Raw genomic sequence first — 19,545 nt, 5'->3', positions numbered from 1 at the left:
CTACATTTAAGCTATTTGTATATTTGTTCATTTTCAAAGCTATTGGTAGGCAAATCTGTTTGCTCTTTCACTCTCCATTTTTCCAGGCTTTTGCAACTTGATTATTTTCTTCTTACAGAAGCCTTTGAGTCTATAAAAAAGCTAGAATTATGTGTCCAAGTTATAATTTCTGTGATAACCAGTTACAAAAAAGTCCCCAGCTCAGCACTGAGCAACTTGTTGTCATAACAAGAAAAATATAACCGGTATTAAAGTGAAATGATCAAATTTTAATGCTCTCTCCTCTTAAAGTTAATTTGACGGCAAAGCTTTATTTAAATAAAAATCCATCTGTCTCTACTTTGTGTTAACTGCAGAGGTTTAAGTACTTTATCACTAATAAACTGTCCCTTTGCGGGGCCCAAGTGAATGACTGTGCATTGATAAACTGCTTTGACTTTTTGAAGAGTCAGATCCCTGAAATCTTCCATAATCAAACGCTTGGCCTGGCCCCGGAACAAAGGACAGGCTTCTCTATACTTAAAGGCCACCAAACAGAGCTCACAGCAGGGATAGGCACAACCTGCTCAAGCCGACAAGGGTGGACTGGGGACGAGCAGGCTTAATGGCAGCCTTTCAATTGCAGGGGTGGCTCCAGGACTCTATTTCTGGAACTTCTTACTTTTCTGATTTGCAAATCATGGGAAAAGAATTTGCAAACTTTCTAAAATTAAATAGTTCTCTCCCATCAGCAGACATCTGAACTTACATCAAATAATCTGGGAGTTCAATTGTTGAAGAAGCTTCCGTGGAGGCAGTGCAATCCTCTTTAACTCCTACAAAGAAAAAAAATTCAAGTGTTCACCAAAGGGTATGGTTACAAAATGCCTATAATTCTAAAATAGATCAGAAACATCTGGAACACTTTTCCTCAAATTCTATTCTTCCATCTCAATAAGCAATAGTGAGCAAGGAATACAATTGAACAAGAACAATAGAGGCCCTATGACCAGCGCCAGCAGAACCGACGCCAGGCATTGAAAGCACCCTGGCTACTGCAGTGTCTGCACAATAAAGGAATTCCATCTTAACCCAAGGTCAATCTTCTATTCTTTCAACAACAGTTGTGGCATCTGCCCAGCAATTCAAAGATTGTGGTGGCAGATGCAGCCAGACAATGGGAGATACAAACTTTACATCAACATCTACTTTTCATAGGATTCAAAGGCAGATAAGATAGTGAAGTCAGGTAGCAGACTATTTCGATGGCTGTATTTTTGCTGCTATTCTTTTTGTATGCAGACAGTGGAATTGGGCAGGAAGTTTTCCTATCAGTTTAAAGTAATTTAAAATAAGTTATTAGTGAACACCAATTTATACTCCTCTAATATCTAACCCTCATAATACTACACAGATTTGTTTTTAAGAGGACAAAATAAAGTGCCCGTTGCTCAGGACTACACTGTGATAGTGTAAAAAACCCTCAAGTAGAATTAAATTAATAACTCAAACCCAAACCCTGCCTGCTAGCAAAACATACATGTTCAATATAAAACGAGTGAGAATTTAATAATTTCTTGGTTTAATATTTTAAAGGACAAAGCACACTAAACAAATCATGCAGACTCTGTGGGCTTATTTTGTGTCCGTGCGTGTGTGCGTGCGTGCGTGCGTGTGTGTATGTGTGTGTGTGTGTATTTGATTCAGGCTTAGGTAAAAGCTTGTTTTTACAACAGCCTGAGCCTTAAAGGAAAAGGCATCAAGTGCACATCACCTGGCTTCTCCTTTGTCACAGACACCAGATAAATTCCAGTAGAGCAGAGGATGTGGGTCTGAATCTATCCTCAGTTTGTGATAATCTCGATTGGCTTTGAAAGGTACTACATCCTCAGTGAAGGATTCAGAGACCAGGCCTGCTTCTCTCGGCTTCCAGCTCTGAGAAAACTCGAACTCTGCTATAGTTCTCAACATTCTAGGATCCAGTCTCTGACTCAGGATTACCATCTGATGGTGGGAAGTGTGGAGAGTGGGGCATACCCAGGAATCTGGCTTACTAACTCTGAACATGAAGTTTTATTACCTCTTTTTCTTTTCCTGATCTGGCAAATTCAAGTATGATAGTGTTTGAGGGAAAAAGCTTACACCTACCTCTTGGGCCACTATATACTACCATGCTGATCTACATATTTCAACAGATATGCTTTGACAAGCAATATACTCAATCCAGGTCAATAAAGGCACTGCATCATACCATTCCATAATCAAAGCTTCTCTCCTATGGTAAAAATGGTCAGTTAAATCTAAGGATTACAGACTTTCAGTACTGTGGGCAAATTACAGAAAGATAAAATTCCTTAAAGTCTAATCATTAAAGTACTTTTTCTAAAGTTGTACTTTCCTGGGAAATTTTACCTTAGTTATGCTGGGTTTAAAATTGGCAGCAGTCCTAAATGATGGGTTTGGATCTTCTGTATGTTGGTATGCAAGATATTAAGTTCTATATATATGAAATAAGAGAAATCTAATTGTGTCATTAGGTTTTAAAGATCACTACCCTCAGGTAAGCAGTCTTTCTACTGATTAGCTTTTCTTTAGAGGTAAAGCATTATTTTAGGCTTCTTTGGCTCTCTAGATATTTGGCTTTGAAAGCTTCCAAAAGCTTGAAATGGTTAAATTTATTAATAACAGTTGATGTTAGCTAACTAAAACAGTGTTCTCAAAATTGAAAAAAAAAAAAAAAAAATCCCAAGATCTATCAAGCTAATCACCAACAGCCTTGCAGAAGACAAATTGCTTTCACTCTGAATGAAGATGATGTTATGGATCTGCATATATAATTTTACCTTGCCTGCTTTACAAAGAATTTGACATTTCCCCTGTGCTATTATTAACTAAAGCAGGGTTGACCCTGCTTCTTGGTAAAGAAGGACCTGAGTACTTTTATTGCTAATTGTGTGTCTGGTTAAATCAGTTCAATAATGGCATATAATAGGTCATGTTGAGGTTGCACAATACTGTGACAGCTCTGGAAAAGCGCAACAAAGTTCACCTTCTAAAAGGGGGTCTCTGGAGGATGACAGGGTCATTTTCAAATGTCACCATCTTAAGAAACATAGAAACCATGTTTAATAGTTGGTTGAAAAGAGACAGAAAATGACTGCTGTAAAATGCAAGAAAAAAATTTGCTCAAAAGGACAATACTAAGATTAATAACTAAACGGAAGGTCATTTGATAAAAAAAGCATTACTAATTATAAACAGCATAATCTCACACTCAGGATAGTCCGCTCTTCCCATTCATTTAACCCATGTAGTTGGTTTTTACAAACGTAAAATACCTTCATTGGAATCCGGACTGGAGTTGTTCAGCTTGGCAATTTCCTCTTCTCTTTTAAGGTCCTCTTCCTTTTCCTCAATCATCTCAATGTCGTGCTTTTTTATTTGGTCCTTTTCCTTGTGTCTTTTAGACTTCTTCTTGGACTTTTTGTGAGACAAATGGTTTTCTTCTATAGGCTTTGGACATTTTAGTAGAACTGAACCAGGTGGTAAGGTTTCCAGAGAAGTCCTAGAGGTATATTTGTCTTGCTGGTCCTCATAGATACTACCGTTTTGACTAAAACTGTCAACAGGTAGGTCTTGAGTCCCCCGGCCTTCTGGAGTGCTAGGGGAATTGGAGTGAGAATTTACAGTCTGAGGAGGATTGGAGACAGGCAGGTGGGTTGAAGGCAGCGGTGGAGGCGTGGGGATGGCAGCGGCTGCAGGGGGCAGCGGGGGGCCTGCAGCAGATTTTTCACTGGTGGGATTCAAATGACCATTTAATGTTGGCGGCACTCTATTTGTCAGGTGAGATATTCGAGCTTTTTTATTCATTAAAGGATCAATGAAATCTGAATCTAAAAGCCGTTTCTGGGATGGGGGGGAACAGGGAAAACAGATGAGCCAGTTTGCACTAAAATTCAATACATGTGTCACTCGTTACTAGAAGAACAACTGAGTAATTTTATTCATACTTAAATTTATAACCAATTTAAATTCATTACCGGCGTTGTGTTAACCATCCTCCAAGCTTAAGCACAATCTACAATAAGTTTTCATGTCTAATGTAAAAAAGCAGAATCTGGCAAATATGTTTCTTGAAGTACTTATACTTTCTGATCATACAGACCCACCCTAAGTTCCTTGAGAGACTAGGCGAATTTATGTGGATTATACCACTCAGGAGTGTATTAAATAGAGGTGGCCTCCTTCCTCTGCTGGCCACAGCTGACCTAGTTATATTCAGTGAGAGGAAGAAGCAGTTTTTAACATTACTGGTTGTCAGAACCAACAACGGTAAGTACAGGGCAATAAGCCTACACTTACTTGATCTCTTCGAATGTGCTAACATGCTCCAGTTATACATATTTTGGCTGTCTTAAGATGGAAACAACCAGCACATTCAGAATAATTTCTCTACATATCTCTATCATTGCTGAAATGCCATCCAAGTTTTTTCTCCCTTAAATATATCTTTTCACTGGATTGGAAGGTAAGTCTGAATAACTAGTCCATAAAAATTATATGGAGTTACTATTTCAAAAAATTTCAAAAATCATGCTAATATTAGCCCAATCCAGCAACAACAATAACAGTATTTAAAATAAAAAGGAAAGTCAGATAGTTGAAAAGTACAAAGCATACATCCAATGTAATACTGTGGCTAAAACTTTAGCTTGAAAGAAAATAATAATCATCACATTAATTTATTCTGTGTTGAATTTAGGGCCACTGATCTCACACCCAGTACATAATTAGATCAGAGTATAAGTAGCTTTATAGTAGTTGGCATTTGAGGCTTCTGTAGACAACATACATGCAAGGACAGAATTGCTTTTATTTTGTTCCTCCTCTGTTCCTCACAATAGGTTTCTAACATTTTCTGACATGTGAATAACCTTTTGCCCAGGGCATGCTTACTGTTCCCCACACATCTGTCCTGTCTCCCTAAGCCTTGGGAGGGGGGTCCAGAGAGAGGAGCACTCTGTCAGCAGCACTGGGGTAGAGAGGTCTGTCTCACTGCCAGTCTCAAAGACCTGAGAGTTCAAGGTTGTCTGAGAACCAGGTGGGCTTGACCTCTTATGTTGCCCAGGATCTCCCCATCTTTTTCCAACCGAATCTTTTGGGGGAAACTCTAAGCTGGAATGGAGTCTCACTGGAATATTCTGACTGGGATCTAATCAAAAAGTACTTTAAGAAAACATATGGAAATAGCAGAGTTTTTTATTTGCTTATTTTAAAAACATTTTTACCCAAGAATATTTTTCTAGAACGTGCTTCAGATAAATTTAAATATCTTCTATTTTCTATATAATCTTAAGACTGGATATGGGACTGGATAAATCAGTGATCAAATGGAAAAGTAGATAGTCTTATAACAAAACGTGAACTTCAAGGATTGAAAATCAGAGTAGACATTAAGTACCTTGACTTAATGTAGTGTTATATGGTTAAAAAGAGTTCTGGGCTGGGAGCTGGGACCTGAATTCTAGAGTAAGCTCTGCCATGAACTTTGGGTAGGGAAGCTGTGCGACTTTTCTGGGTCTCATTTCTCTCACGTATAAATCAGAAAACCTGAACAAGGTGGCCCCTAAAGTCCATTTCAGGGCTATGATTATATAATTTTATGCAATACCTGAGGAGAAGATGCAGCGTCTCTACTAGAACATAAAGGAGATTCTGAACGGCTGGTGCTGGCAGCATTCTGAGATGGATTTAGTTTTCTGGAAAGGACACACATGTTCCAGTTAGGGGGACAATTTTCAAATGTTCATGATAGAAAGCCTACCCTTGCTTCTTTTTTTCCATCTCAACACTAAAATAACAATGACTATAATAATTACTTATTTGCATAATTTTTAAAGGAAAAGAAAATAAGAACGTACCTCGAGAGCACTGACTCTAATGACCGTCTGTCTATTTCATTATATCCAGGCCAATCTCTTTGGAGCTCTTTAAAAACATAATCCTTTAAGGTGTATGAGAGGTCCTTAGGATTCAGATTGGCCACCTGGTACATGGTGTGAAAAGAGAGCATTAGTTCTTTTTGCTATTTCTTAACCTAAAACAGGCAACCTTTTGGATTTATACTGAAAATAACTATATCAAATGGCTCCAAAGGGACTGCTAGCTTTGCATATGCCAGATCTCAATAAATGCTTTTTGACTTCATTTGGGGAATTAAATAAAACTTTATATACATAGTTAAATATTTTTTTCCTGGATGGCCACTGCATTTGTTAAATAGTAATCCTACATTATGCAAAAAGTGGAGGAAGATTTTCTTTTTTTAATCATTGTTTTTTCTAGTCAAAGGAATCCAAAACAGTTTTCTTAACATCTTCATTATTTATTTCTGGCTATTAATTCCATTACTTTTGAGTTACAATACAAGTCCTTGATCACTTGTATTAAGTAGAAACCAAACAGTGCCCATATGTTGGTTTACAAACTTCCCCTTCCAGTAATCAACAGAAATTATCTCCTTAAACAGTATCAATTCTGATAATCTTGTCTGTCATCTTCTTGGCTTGCTAAGCTTGCTCATTATAGCTGCCAGTTCTCCTGAAGAACCACTTTTTCAGTCCTTGAAATTCCCCCAAACCAATAAACGGAAACAGAAACCAAAATAACCCCCAAATTACTGTTATTATTTGCAAGTGTAATCTTTTCTTATCCCTTAACTACGGTTCCTTGCGCATCCAGGCCCAGGCTCCATTAACAACATGAATGTATGGATTCTGGGGCTGAACCAAGAGTCATTTTCAAGGCTGGCAGAATGGTATTCTTCTTTTCATTTCCTACTGGAATGCTCTTTTTAAAAACTTCACTTCTTTCTGTGTTTTTTAAAAGTAGTATAAAATATAATATGATAGTTTATGCTTTTCTCACAGCTCAGCTGAATACTAACATTAATGTTGATATACAGTAGAAAATGATAGGCTTATCTTAAAATTCAAATTTGCAAATAAATTAACATGAGATACAACCAGATTTCTCAAAGTGGAATAAATACAACGATCTTACAATCCATATTCTGCTAGCTCCTAAGTTATAACTCCAGCTTCAACTGTCTCTAGACACCAGACTCTTATATATATGTAACTACCTACTGAATATCCATCTCCATTTGGATATGTCTAATAGACATCATCCAAATAGCATGTATGTAAGACAGGATTCCTGATTCCTCTGCATACTTTTGTTCCTTTTCCATCCCTCCCCATCTCGGTCAATGGCTCAATATCCATTCAGTTGCTCCATTTAGTTGGTCTGGGGCGAAATCCAGGAACTGGCATTTTAAAAAAGTTCTCTAAGGGGTTCTAATATGCAGCTAGGATGAGACTATGCTCTAGATTCTATCAAATAAACAACAGTAATGACACTCATATCCCACTTGCTCAGGAATTAAGTATACCTACATTTAAAAATTATATCTATACACATATTCATGATCACATGACTACTGACATACATCAGTAGCAGCCTCTGGGTGAACTGCCTCTGCCATCATTTTGCCCTCTCATCCTCTAACCTAGGAGGTAATTTACAACCTTTCTGGAGATTCAGTCACCAAATATTTTGACTTATAACCTGAACCTCCCCCCTTCCCCAAATAAAAAACTGAACACACACACACACACCTATACCCTCATCCTCATTCATTCTTTCATCCTGTCTCTTGAGCTCTTAAAATTGCTATGTAACATATGGGTTTAAATTAAGTGTTTTCAAAAAGTGCTCAAATGACTTAATAAGATCCCTGAAATTGCCAAAGATACCTTGGGGATTGGTTAACCCAGAACTGGAGATTATGGTTTTACTCTTTCATGACATTTGGTATCATGTCTTGAATATAAGAGAAAACAGATGAAAAGGACTTAAAAATGTTATTCTTTGAAAAATACATGAAAACCTGCAGATTTATTTTATTTTATTTTTTAATGATGAAATTTAAGAACAACTTTGGAAATGTTACTGCTTTAGAAAAAAATAAAGAGAGCAGACTTCCATTTCTGGTGGACTTGAATACTAATCAACATTTATGACACAAAGTCATTCTAAAAAATACAGGGAGCTACAGTCTGATGAACTGTTGATTTTAACAAAATTACTTACTTTTATACTTAAGCTTGTGATTATACAGTAACTGATTAGAGCTAATACTTTACATATTCATATCCTTTAATGAAGACAGGTGACTGATTTCAGCATACCCAATGGTTGAAAAAGGCAGAGTATTACAGGCGAAAACAGCAGGCAGGGCAAGACACATTCAAAACTATTTAGTAGGTAAAAATATTCTAGCTTATACTGACCAAAGACTGATAAAAACACATTGTATAACTTCACCTACATAAACCAATAAAAATTATGGCAATAGTTTAGCAGATTCAAGACTAAAAGCAGATAACCAAAACGTCGTTTACTTTTTTTTAATGGAATTTCAGGGCAAAGTTTGTTTAACCCAAATGAAGATGATGACTCGAAACTTGATAATTCAGAAGGCTCTAACTTATAAAACCTAGTATAAATGTCTACATTTCAATTAGTTTTTAATTAAATGTTTAAATCAAGACGATTTAACTTAATATTCATATACCATTGATCAAAACGATCCTGAAATTTCTCTACCTCAATAATAATGATAACAACAACAACAGAAACAAGCCCTCTTAAATGAACTCCCCAACAAGAAGGTAAGCAGAAGGAACTCTCTCCAGCTGTCCTCACCTGTTGCAGAATTGCTCCGAGGGAGTTCTTGTCTTTCTGATTGACACCGTCTTTCTGCAGTCGAGCTAGCAGCTCAGGTTTCTTGTAGGCCTTCAGTGCCAGTAAGTGAATCACCCTGTCCCGATATGGCCGCTGAGAAACACTGCTGCTGCTATGTATCTTTCGAATGGTATTTGCAGGGTTCATGGGGGTTGATCTTTTCCTCTCAGGCACTGCATCTGAAACAGCTTGAGGTGCTTTCCGAATTTGCACTCTTTTCCCTAAAGTCCAGTAGAAATGACATTGTTACACATTTGCGGGTGATAATATAATGAGCCTCTCAATTTCCACAACTCTGATTTAGGTACCTCTTCATTCTGGAAGGAATAAAGACTTCATATTTCAGTTTTTACTTTATTTATTTATTTATTTATTTATTTATTTATTTATATTTATTTTTGGCTGTGTTGGGTCTTTGTCTCTGTGCTAGGACTTTCTCTCGTAGCGGTGAGCGGGGGCCACTCTTCTTCGTGGTACGCGGGGGCCACTCTTCTTCGCGGTGCGCGGGCCTCTTCACTATCGCGGCCTCTCTTGTTGCGGAGCACAGGCTCCAGACGCACAGGCTCAGTAGTTGTGGCTCACGGGCCTAGTTGCTCCGTGGCATGTGGGATCTTCCCAGACCAGGGCTTGAACCCGTGTCCCCTGCATTAGCAGGCAGATTCTCAACCACTGCGCCACCAGGGAAGACCCTCAGTTTTTACTTTAAAAAGATATGCAAACAGAAAGCATTCTGAATAAATGGCCTAAAATGTGGATTCAGAATTTTTTGACAGAAGCATTTATTGGAATAAATATGTATTATAAAAGTATTTTGGCCACTTAGCTATACACACGGATGATAATTAGTGACACACACCATAGCAACACACTGGAAATTTTAAGGTTGTAGGCATTTGATGTTAAGTGGAAATAAAGTAATCTCCATGCTCACCTGTGCTACTTACAGAACTTAAACCTACATATTGTATGTCATTTCGTTGGCAGATATGAATACAACGAATATGTGAAATGTGAAAAACACCTGTCTATCTCACTAAGGACACACTGTTGGCTGAGCTCAGTCATTAGCTTAATTTCACAGATTCAGAAGCCACAAAGAGGAGAGTCAGGCATAATTTGGGGTCAACATTCACCAGGGCATTCATGAGTGATATTCTTTTTCAACAGACATAACATACTCTAGGAGTCAAAAAGCAAAAACAAACAAAACCAACCAACCAACCAACCAACCAACACAGTCTAAGAGGGCCAGACAAGCAGATCTCTCCTCTGTGGTGCTGAGACTACAAGGTGAGTTAGAGGAATGGAAAGTGGTAAAAGCAGGCATTCACACCATTTCTGCACAGGCCAGTGCCATTCACATAATTAACCCACTTTCTGCTTAAACTTAACAATGACAAGTGTTTGGCAAGTGGCTATTTCTAGAAAATACTGTGGGCTGTAGTGACCTGAATACCATATGGATGTGTAAAGCCATCAGTACATGGCTGGTCACTGACAATACCTGGTAACCATTCCTTGCTGAAGAAAGAGAGATTAGAATGAAATTGTATTAGACCCTCACTTTATGATTTCTGAGGTGAAATCTCATACGTCACTACTAAAGCCTCCAACTCTATGCCCATTGGTTAAAGAGGGGGAAGAATTGGTAATGGCATACAAGGTGGAACAACTGCATTAGGGACAATACTATCAATTAGAAACAATGGATAAGTAAAAGCAGTCTCTAAAGTGCTGTTGGCTTGGGTGAAAACAGCTTAATGGGGCAGGAGCTTTACTGAATAGTACTTCTGTCCATGCTGGGTTCCCAAGGCCTGGCCAGAGGGGCTGTTTGTTAGATACAATCCTACCTAAAGGAGAAAGAAAGGTCTCACTGGCTCTTATATTTCTTCACTATCTGGATGTAACCAATTGTAAATATCAGATCAAAATACTGCACAACAAAGGAACTCAACATTAAAGGGTCACTGCCCAGTGGTAAGAAAAGCTATTAAATTAAGGTACAATTAGAGCTTTGGAGATAGATTTAGATCTGTTTTCTGTGTTTTTCTTAATTCAGAGATAGTTAGATCAATGTCAGATGTGCAGGGAACTAATATTTATCTTGCACCGATTATGGGACGGGGGAGGGGCACTGTGCTGAGAGCTTTACACATATAAAGTCTCATAAAGTAACCTGATGAGGTAGGCCTTGGTCCTATTTCACAGATGAGAAAACTGAGGATTTCAATGGGATACGCTCAAATAGTAGAGTGCTGACTTAGCATTTGGAAGGTTCTGTGATTAATACCCAAGTTTTCCTACTTGTACTTCTTTGTTGGAAAGGTTTTATGAACAAATGCCTAATGTCTGCCCTTGCTTCATGTTAGGCTGCAAGCTTCCTGTAGGCAGTGCTATAGCTGCTTTGTCTATCAGCAGACCTAGATTTTCATGACTTGCAAAGTGAAATGACCAGCAAAGTGTCAAAGTGAATGACAGCAAGTAAACAAGCAGACAGCAGAGGAGCAGAATCAAGGTGGCCTGTCCTATAGTTTTGCACATTACCAGGCTGCCAGTCTGAAGACACATTGAAATTTCTAAAGTGGCAATTGCAAACCTTCCAACCCACCACTTCTCAGTTGCAATAGTGTTAGCAAACAATACTATTTCCTTGAAATTTCAATAGGAATTTTTGGAGAGAAAGAATAGAGTTAGGTCAGACAAGTTTAGGAAACGCTATAAATTCCACACTTCCCTCCCCCTTGAAACCTGTTTAACTTCCACTTCCCCAAACCAAGCTGACTATGGATCCCTCTCCCACACTCCTCTCTGGGGAGGGGCATGAGCAGAGAATGGTTTTTAACTAAACTCACACACACCATGACTGGTCATTTAGAATGAATTCAGGCCAGCAAGGAAGGCAAATACAAATAAAAACAAAAACAGGACTATCACTGTGTTGCAGGCTGCCCTACCTCTTCTGTAGGTCTCACCAACCTCTGGTCCACAGTCTCAGGAGAGCCCCAAGGTCTCCTGAGTTTACCCCACCCTCCCAAAGTAGACATAGGGCTGCCAAATAAGGGAGGTTCACTTTGCCCTTAAAAGGGGTCAAAGTATGATGTCTGACAAGAAATTAGAATCTGGGCAGGGATGTGACAGCACTGGAGTCTCACCTGGGGCCTAATGCTAGGCTATCATTGGTCCATGAATCTCCTACCCACAAAACACTCACTTCACCTTTACCTCATTTTAAACAGCAAGTTGTAGAGTAACCCATTTCTTTCAAATGATGAAAGAAGAATCCAGCCACACTGGGCCACAGAGTTTTGCACAAAGATCACTTGCTCCCTGCCTCCCCATCAGTTGTGCCTGTTCAACCAGGAAGGAGTCCTCTGATTTAAGGTAAGAACGGCTATAAATGAAGAAAACATTAGTACTCTAAGCAGTTACAGAATTGAGATGCTAAAGCAAAAAAAGAGCAGGAAAATGTGGTTCAAAGTGGGAAGAAGAAAGGCTTTATTTTTATTTTTTACATTTGCCTCAGAAAAGCCCTTTTAATAAAGCCTGTGGGAGAACCTAATTCTCCTCCCAGACCCAACTGCTAATCAATTCCCTGGGCTCCTTATATAAACAGCAGCAGCGGGTCGGACAGAGTTGGGTAATCTGGGACTATATCTGAACCATTTTGTTTCATAACAAGGAGTCCACTGCTAGCTTCTCCATTTAATATGAGATGGTAAAAGTACTTAGCCCTCCGTCTAATGACTCTGAGTAAACAATCTGAAAGAAAGGTGTTAAAACAGACCATCAGAAAGAGAGCAGGGACGGCAACCGTCTTCTGCAGTTGTTTTTCTGTTCTGTGGAACCTAACTAAAAACCCTGGCAACACTGACCCAAGGTTTTAAAAACCCTGGCAGGACCTCGACAGTGGTGTGACTCTGTCATGGTTAAATACATAATCCACTGCAATAGAATTCATCTCCACTACTTAGCATTTGAGATCACTTCTTCAAAAGGTCTATTATCAAAACATATATAAACAGTCATAGACTGTTAGAACTACAAAGGACCTTAGATGTTATCTAAGTTCAAAACCCCTTATTTTATTTATTTTTTATTTTTTTATAAGTTTATTTATTTATTTATTTATGGCTGCGCTGGGTCTTCGTTGCTGCGGGCTGGCTTTCTCTAGTTGTGGTGAGTGGGGGCTACTCTTCTTTGCGGTGCCGGCTTCTCACTGCGGTGGCTTCTCTCGTTGCGGAGCAAGGACTCTAGGTGCGCGGGCTTCAGTAGTTGTGGCACATGGGCTTAGTTGCTCCGCGGCATGTGGGATCTTCCCGGACCAGGGCTCAAACCTGTATCCCCTGCATTGGCAGGCAGATTCTTAACCACTGTGCCACCGGGGAAGCCCCAAACCCCTTATTTTAATATTTGAGAAAATTAAGGTCTCCGGATGTTAATTGATTTGTCCAAGGCCACTCAAACATGTACTAACATCAAAAATAAGGAGGATGGGGGGGAAAGTTGGGAAAACTGGAAAAAGGATCCTAGAAATTAGGTTGGTTGGGTTATTTTATATACCTAAATAGATATTAGGTATATAAAATAACCAAAATTTACAATTCAATAAATTTCCAGAATTTAGATAGGAGTCAGTGAGCAGACTTAAGATACTGGTAAACTAGAAATGATAAGTTTTTTTTTTTTAAACAAAGGGGAAGGATTATAACAGCACAACAATGCTCATCATTGATATGAATGGCATAACTAGAACTGGAACTATTACTGAAGAAATAATAACAATGTTTTCTAGGTTAAAGCTTCTCCTGTGCTCCTCTCCAGGCAAAATAGGCCTTCCCCCACTCCCCGCCCCAAGCCCACTAAAGGGTCACAGAAGCTCACATTCCTGGTTGCCTAGACAAGCTGACCCCTAAGGGCACAGCCTTCCCTTCCTTAAACTGGGCTTGTGCCCTAATTCAACCATCAGAGGCCTGGATGATGCCACCATACCCCCCACAGTGAGACCAACATTATTCCTATTTGTCCTCTACTCGGGCTGACACTATTAAAAGAAACCTTCTCTGCAGAGGCTTCTAAGCTGGCAGAGGTCAGCTTTTGGTATCATTTTATATGATATATTCAGTTAAGAACTAAAGAGGTATCTCCTATTGTCTTATGAAAAAAACATAACTTGTTAATGAGGCCAAACTCTTATTATTTGCTATTTGCTGATACCACCAACTTGATATGTAAAATGGAGAGGCAATCATAACCCAGCTCATGGGGTGATTGTGAGATTTAGATGAATAACTACATGTAAAGTGCTAACCAGTGCCTTGTGCATCACAAGCGCCCAGGAAGTGCTGAGTAATATTAGTATTGAAGGGTGACTGACTAGCATTTTGAAGAACTGAATGGGTCAGTTTTGAGATACTGAAAAAAGCAGGAGGATACAAACTGAGCTGCCTGGAAGGAAAGAAACATGGTAAGGGCCTGGCAATGGATAAAGTTAAAAGAAAAAGACCAAAACATGCCATAACAAAGAAGAGTAAAAAAATCAAAAAGAAACACCAGAAAAGCCAATCTGGATACTAGTCTTTTGCTCTACTGTATTCAGAATTGATTAGTCTTTTCTTAGGAGTAGTGTGTGCAGTTTGGAATTCTGAGGTGAAGAACTGGAGGCAGTCCAGAGGAGAGCAGTAAAAATAATTAAAGGCTTGGGATACAGGCCATATTAAGGAAAGTTAAAAGGAGCTGGGGTTACTTGACCTAGAGAATAAAGGGCTGAGGAAGTTAATGACAAGATTTAAGACCAGAGAGGAACACTGCTGTGATGGTGAGTAGCCCAGGGCACAGAGGACACAGCACAGAGGAGAAGGTTAAACAGAGCACTTGGCTGGCAGAGGTCACTGTGGGGCTCTGCAGGGGGGAACATATGTGTGCTCTTCTTAAAATGGCATAGATGTAATCTGGTTCAGATTTAAATTTAGATAACCTCAAATTCTATGTGGTCACTCTAAAAAATGTATATAAATTATTTGTAGTGCCTGTAAGAAACCCTGCAAGTTCCAAAATTCCCATACCATTAGGGCATGTATGGTCTGCGTGATTCTGGGTGTTGAAAAGTCTCTTGTGTAAGCTGGGAATGAACTGTACCGACCCTATCAAAACAAACAAAAACACATGAACATAGGGGACGCCCAAGGATCTTTCAATGGAAAAGTACGGTGATCATCGCTAATTTTCAAGCTTTGGAATAAATCAAGGTGAAGGTTTTCAGATAGTTATATTGGGAAGAAAAAAAAATCATTTTGATTGCTTGAGTCTTCTATTCCTTTGTCAAACACACCAATTTGTCTTACTGTTTATAAATTGGTGGTATTGGACTTAAAAAACACTCTCAAAGCAATAGGGATAGCAAATTCATAGCTTGCACTTAAATTTAAGAGCAGCAGATCTTGTACATTTTAAAAACAATTTGAGATTTAGCCTACTAAAGTTAATTAAGTTACCTGTGAGAATAAAGAAGAAAGAAAGGAGGTTGGAAGTTGTTACCTCATTCAGCAGGAAAGAGAAGATGAAAAATCTCACTGCTAGTAACTTACTGGGCAGGGAACTGGGCCCCATGGGTACAGATACCTGGGGAAGCCATGAATTGTTGTTAAACCAAACTAAATGTATCTAAGCTAAGCACCAAGTCCCAGGAGCACTGGCTCTGTTCCAAAGAAATACTTATTAAAGATACTAGTGGAGCTTCTCAAAGCTGAATGTATTGTAGCTGGGTCAGCATGGGAAAATACAGAAGTAGAATTATACCAAACCATGGAAAGATGTTGATTAAGGGATCTGGTTATTCAAGAGACTTTTTGTTAGCATTTACATTTTCAAATTAATATCCTTTCATCATTTACTATCCAGTGACTTGTGTTATTAAACTGACCAAGGCCTCACAGAGCTCATCCTCACTCTGGGTGATTCTCTCTATTACTGTTAATAGTCACTGTGAATTAACTCTTTAAAACTGTCAGGGTCACTGCTCGTAAAGGAGAGACTCATCTTGCTGGTCTGGTCTTAACTCCCCTCGATTTGATGGATATTTGAGTGAGCTGATGATAAAGGTGATGGGGGTAGGGCAGGTTCTTAATTAATGGAGAGATGAGGATGAGGATCCGTAATTGAGATGACATCACAATTGAGGTACCAAAGAGGCATCACCCTAATGCTTTGCTATAAGCACATTTTATACTTTTGCAATAAAAATTCTTTGTTGTGCAAAGATCCTTTGAAATTCTGCTAATAGAAAACTCATAAGTTCTACTAATAGATTTTACTATAAAAATAACTCTCCAGAAGTACAAAATAAGAACTATACTGTCCACCACTGAAATTACATCATCCAGTGACAAAGAAAACACAACAGTACCACTATCACAATCTCACATAGTAAAGTAACTTGAGCAGATCCCAGTATTGTAAAGTAATAACAAATAGCCAATAGAGGATCTGGGATTTATGAAAGAAAGAAAACTTTTCAATCTCTTCAATTTATCAGCAGTATGAAGAGAATAAATGACTTTTGACCATGTTTTTCAAAGTGTTCTGAAAACTAATTTCTGTGTTTTCATTAAGTAATATTATCGATATTTACCTAGAGTGATCTTGAATTATTCCAATCAATCAGCAAGAAGGAGAAAGGTATCTATACAAACCTACATATGGTCCACCAGGTTTGATAACTTTTGTGCTTCGGTTGCGGGATTCCTCCTCTGCCTGGGTCATTCTTTCTCGTGTCATCTGATACGAGTCATTTGTTGCACACACTGTAATTTTATCTTGTATAAATCCCAGGCAATTGAGCTGGGATGCTCCAGAGCTGTCAGGTAAGATGGTGCCTTGTTAGATATGTCCCACATTTTGCATAATATAGGCAAGCAGAAATTGTATAATCCTAAAACCAGCAGCTTTAATAATAACTTTGCAATTCAAAATAACTAATATTAGTCATTTTAAAATGTAAAGCTTACTTAAAAATTTTTAAGTTTCTCCTCTTCATTTGATATCACATTTTTTTTTTTTCCATATTCTGGATAGAATGGGTGAAATGAGATCTCAGAGACCAAATCCATGAAATGTTGAAAAAAAAAAAAAAATCAGTACTTGGAATGAAGACCGGAGTCTTGATGGGCACTGTAGTTCTACTGTCATTTTTAAAAGAATTACCTACCACTGATGTGAGAAATGTTAAAAGTTTACTTTTAATGGAACCATAATATGTATGCTTTAGAACTGACTAGATGAAACAGACCCACCATAATAATGCTTTTTATTTTTAGTAAGATATTAAGTTTAAGGCTAAAATACTGCCAAATATCATAGTTTAATTTATTACTATTCACCCAAATACCCTAAAAAATTGTAACTTTATATTTACCATTGTTAAATCTCTATAACATGATCTTTTGGTATAGCAAATACTGAAAAATACTGGACAGGAGATTCTTGCAGAAATATTAAAAAAAGAAACCTTTTATTTACACAATCACAAATATTAACACTGGCCAGGAAGACGGCTCTGTATTCAAAGTATTATGCTAATATTAGGGGATTATGGTAACAGTTACGCTAGTATTTTAAAAAGAAATTACTATGGCCTTAAAACAGACTAGAATGTAGAAGTAATGAAAATGTCACTACAGCTCTGATATTCTATTTCTAAACTTAATTGGAAGTAGCTTTGTTATGATGTTAAGAAATAAGGGTTGATAAAATTTTTGTAAATTGCTAATAACTGTCTGTACAAATGCTATTTAAAAAAAATCAGTTCGTTCATCTCATAAATATTTATTGGGCAGAGACTGTGCCAGGCAATGTGTGAGGTACCTGGGCTGTGACAAGGACTGACAGATGCGGTCCCTCCTTCAAGGAGCTCTCTGTCTAATGGGTGACAAGGATGAGCACACTGGAAATTATGATGCAGTGTGACAAGTGACAGGGGACAGGGAACCCCCAAGAAGGTACTTCACCTGGACTTGTGGGCAAGGCAAAGGCTTCCTAGAGGAAGTGGTGATTGAGCTGATCTAGAGGGATAACTAGACAAGGGGGAAGGACAAAGGTGTTCTAAAGGGATAACCAATATGTGCAGGCCCAGAGGGAACAAGGAGAAGGTTTTCAGCTTGACCAAAGAGAGCTGGCAAGAACAATTAGAGGTGAGGCTGAAAAGAGGGTATAAGAAGTGCATCACACAGGGCTTTGGAGGTCATAGTATGAATTTTGGACTTTTCCCCAAGAATAACAGAGACTGAAAACAGTGTCATTTATTCCATAGAAAAATCAATCTGGATGAAGAACAGATTGGAAGGAAGGGGGCACTCTTGTGAAAGCAGGAGACCAGTTAGGAGGCTATTGAAGGATTACAGACAAGAAGCGATGGCTTGAACCAGGGTAGGGCAGTGTGAATGCAGAACAGTAAACAGATTCCAGAGATAGTGAGGAGGCAGCATTGACAGGATTTGGTCAGAGATTAGCCGGGGGGTGGGGTGGGGGGGGTGTCGGGTGGGTGGTGGTTGAAGATTGTGCCCAGGTTACTAGGTGTGTGGAGCTGCCATGTGAGACACCGGAGTACAGGTGGGAGAGAGAAAATGAATTCAGTGTTGGACATGGTGACTTTGAAGAAGTAAGGAGCAGTCTCAGGAGGGAATGGACTGTGAATAACACTAATATTTAAAATAATCAAGAAGATAAAAAGACCACAGGAGACCAAAGAGGTAGAGGGAAATTAGAAGAGCAGTGTGTCATGGAAGCCATGGGAATAGAATACTTCAAGAATCAGAGAGTGGTCCACAGTGTGAAATGTTGGCAACAAGTCCAGAATAATAAGGAACCAATAAGCATCCCCTGGGTTCATGGGCAAGGAGGTAAAGGCTCTCTTCGGGGAGCATATTTCAGTGGAATGGTGGGGACTGAAGCCAGACTTCAGGTCCAGAAGTGAGTATAAGGGAGGCGGTTTTTGTTTTTATTGTCTTTTTTAATGAGGCCTACTTGAGCTGAAAAACCAGTGAAAGGAGGGAAAGGAAGGGGTAGAGAGGGAGGATGAGTAGGAAGAAAAGACTGCAGTAGAGAAAAGTCTGCAGTGTGAAGGTCTGGTGGCAGGAAGTTTGAATTTCAACATCTCCCCCTATTATTTACTAAGTAATTTACATAGTGAGAATAAGCTGAACCTATTGCCAATCACAATGAAGATACAGTTTTCACCATCCAAGGTCAAGAAACAGATCTTTACATGAAAACAAAATAGAGCTATAAACCCTGTGGGCAAGAAGGTACTCTCCAGAATTCTCCACTCATCCCTTTTGAACTTAGTTACCTTAAAAGTTTAAATACTTTGACATATGTGTATAAACGTTCCTACAGTCCTTCTCTAGCCTAGCTCACTGTTTCCTATACTTGAGTATGCATTACTTACAGAGCTGTATTATGTATTTTCACTAGGCCTGTGAATGGGCAGATTCAAGGAATTTTTGAGTGTGGGATTTCCACCATCTTACATATGAGAAAAGTGAGGCCCAAGGAGATTTAAAAAGAAAGATAAGAAAGGAGACTAGTTGATATATTTGTTTTGAACATCTATTTATGGAGCTCAGCCAGCACTGTAAGACTGGAAAATGGGTGTAAGAAAGCCCCTGCCCTTAAGGAGCTTGCACAACTGTAGGAGAGACAAGATATATGGAAAATAAAAAATCAAACTGAATAGAAAAGGTGGAGCCAGATTATAAAAAGGTT

General features: G+C 38.7%; 1 protein-coding gene across 7 annotated transcripts in view; it reads right to left on the bottom strand.

Annotated features, from left to right (window-relative positions):
• Positions 1-19,545, bottom strand: part of ELL2 (elongation factor for RNA polymerase II 2) — a 73,092-nt gene that overhangs the window by 8,765 nt on the left and 44,782 nt on the right. For 6 of the 7 annotated variants that reach the window (XM_082458102.1, XM_082458104.1, XM_082458100.1 and 3 more), the window contains exons 4-9: positions 16,476-16,639; positions 8,749-9,008; positions 5,901-6,025; positions 5,651-5,738; positions 3,318-3,885; positions 749-815 (exon numbers count right to left, since the gene is read on the bottom strand). In XM_082458102.1, the coding sequence (XP_082314228.1) occupies positions 749-815; positions 3,318-3,885; positions 5,651-5,738; positions 5,901-6,025; positions 8,749-9,008; positions 16,476-16,639 (1,272 nt within the window). The remainder of the gene's footprint in view (positions 1-748; positions 816-3,317; positions 3,886-5,650; positions 5,739-5,900; positions 6,026-8,748; positions 9,009-16,475; positions 16,640-19,545) is intronic. The other variant, XM_082458106.1, reaches the window with a different exon arrangement.

The sequence above is a fragment of the Balaenoptera physalus genome (assembly GCF_965194825.1).
Source record: "Balaenoptera physalus genome assembly, chromosome: 3".
NCBI lineage: Eukaryota > Metazoa > Chordata > Mammalia > Artiodactyla > Balaenopteridae > Balaenoptera > Balaenoptera physalus.
The sequence above is the reverse complement of the archived record's forward strand: the minus strand, read 5'-3'. Positions and strand labels throughout refer to the sequence as shown.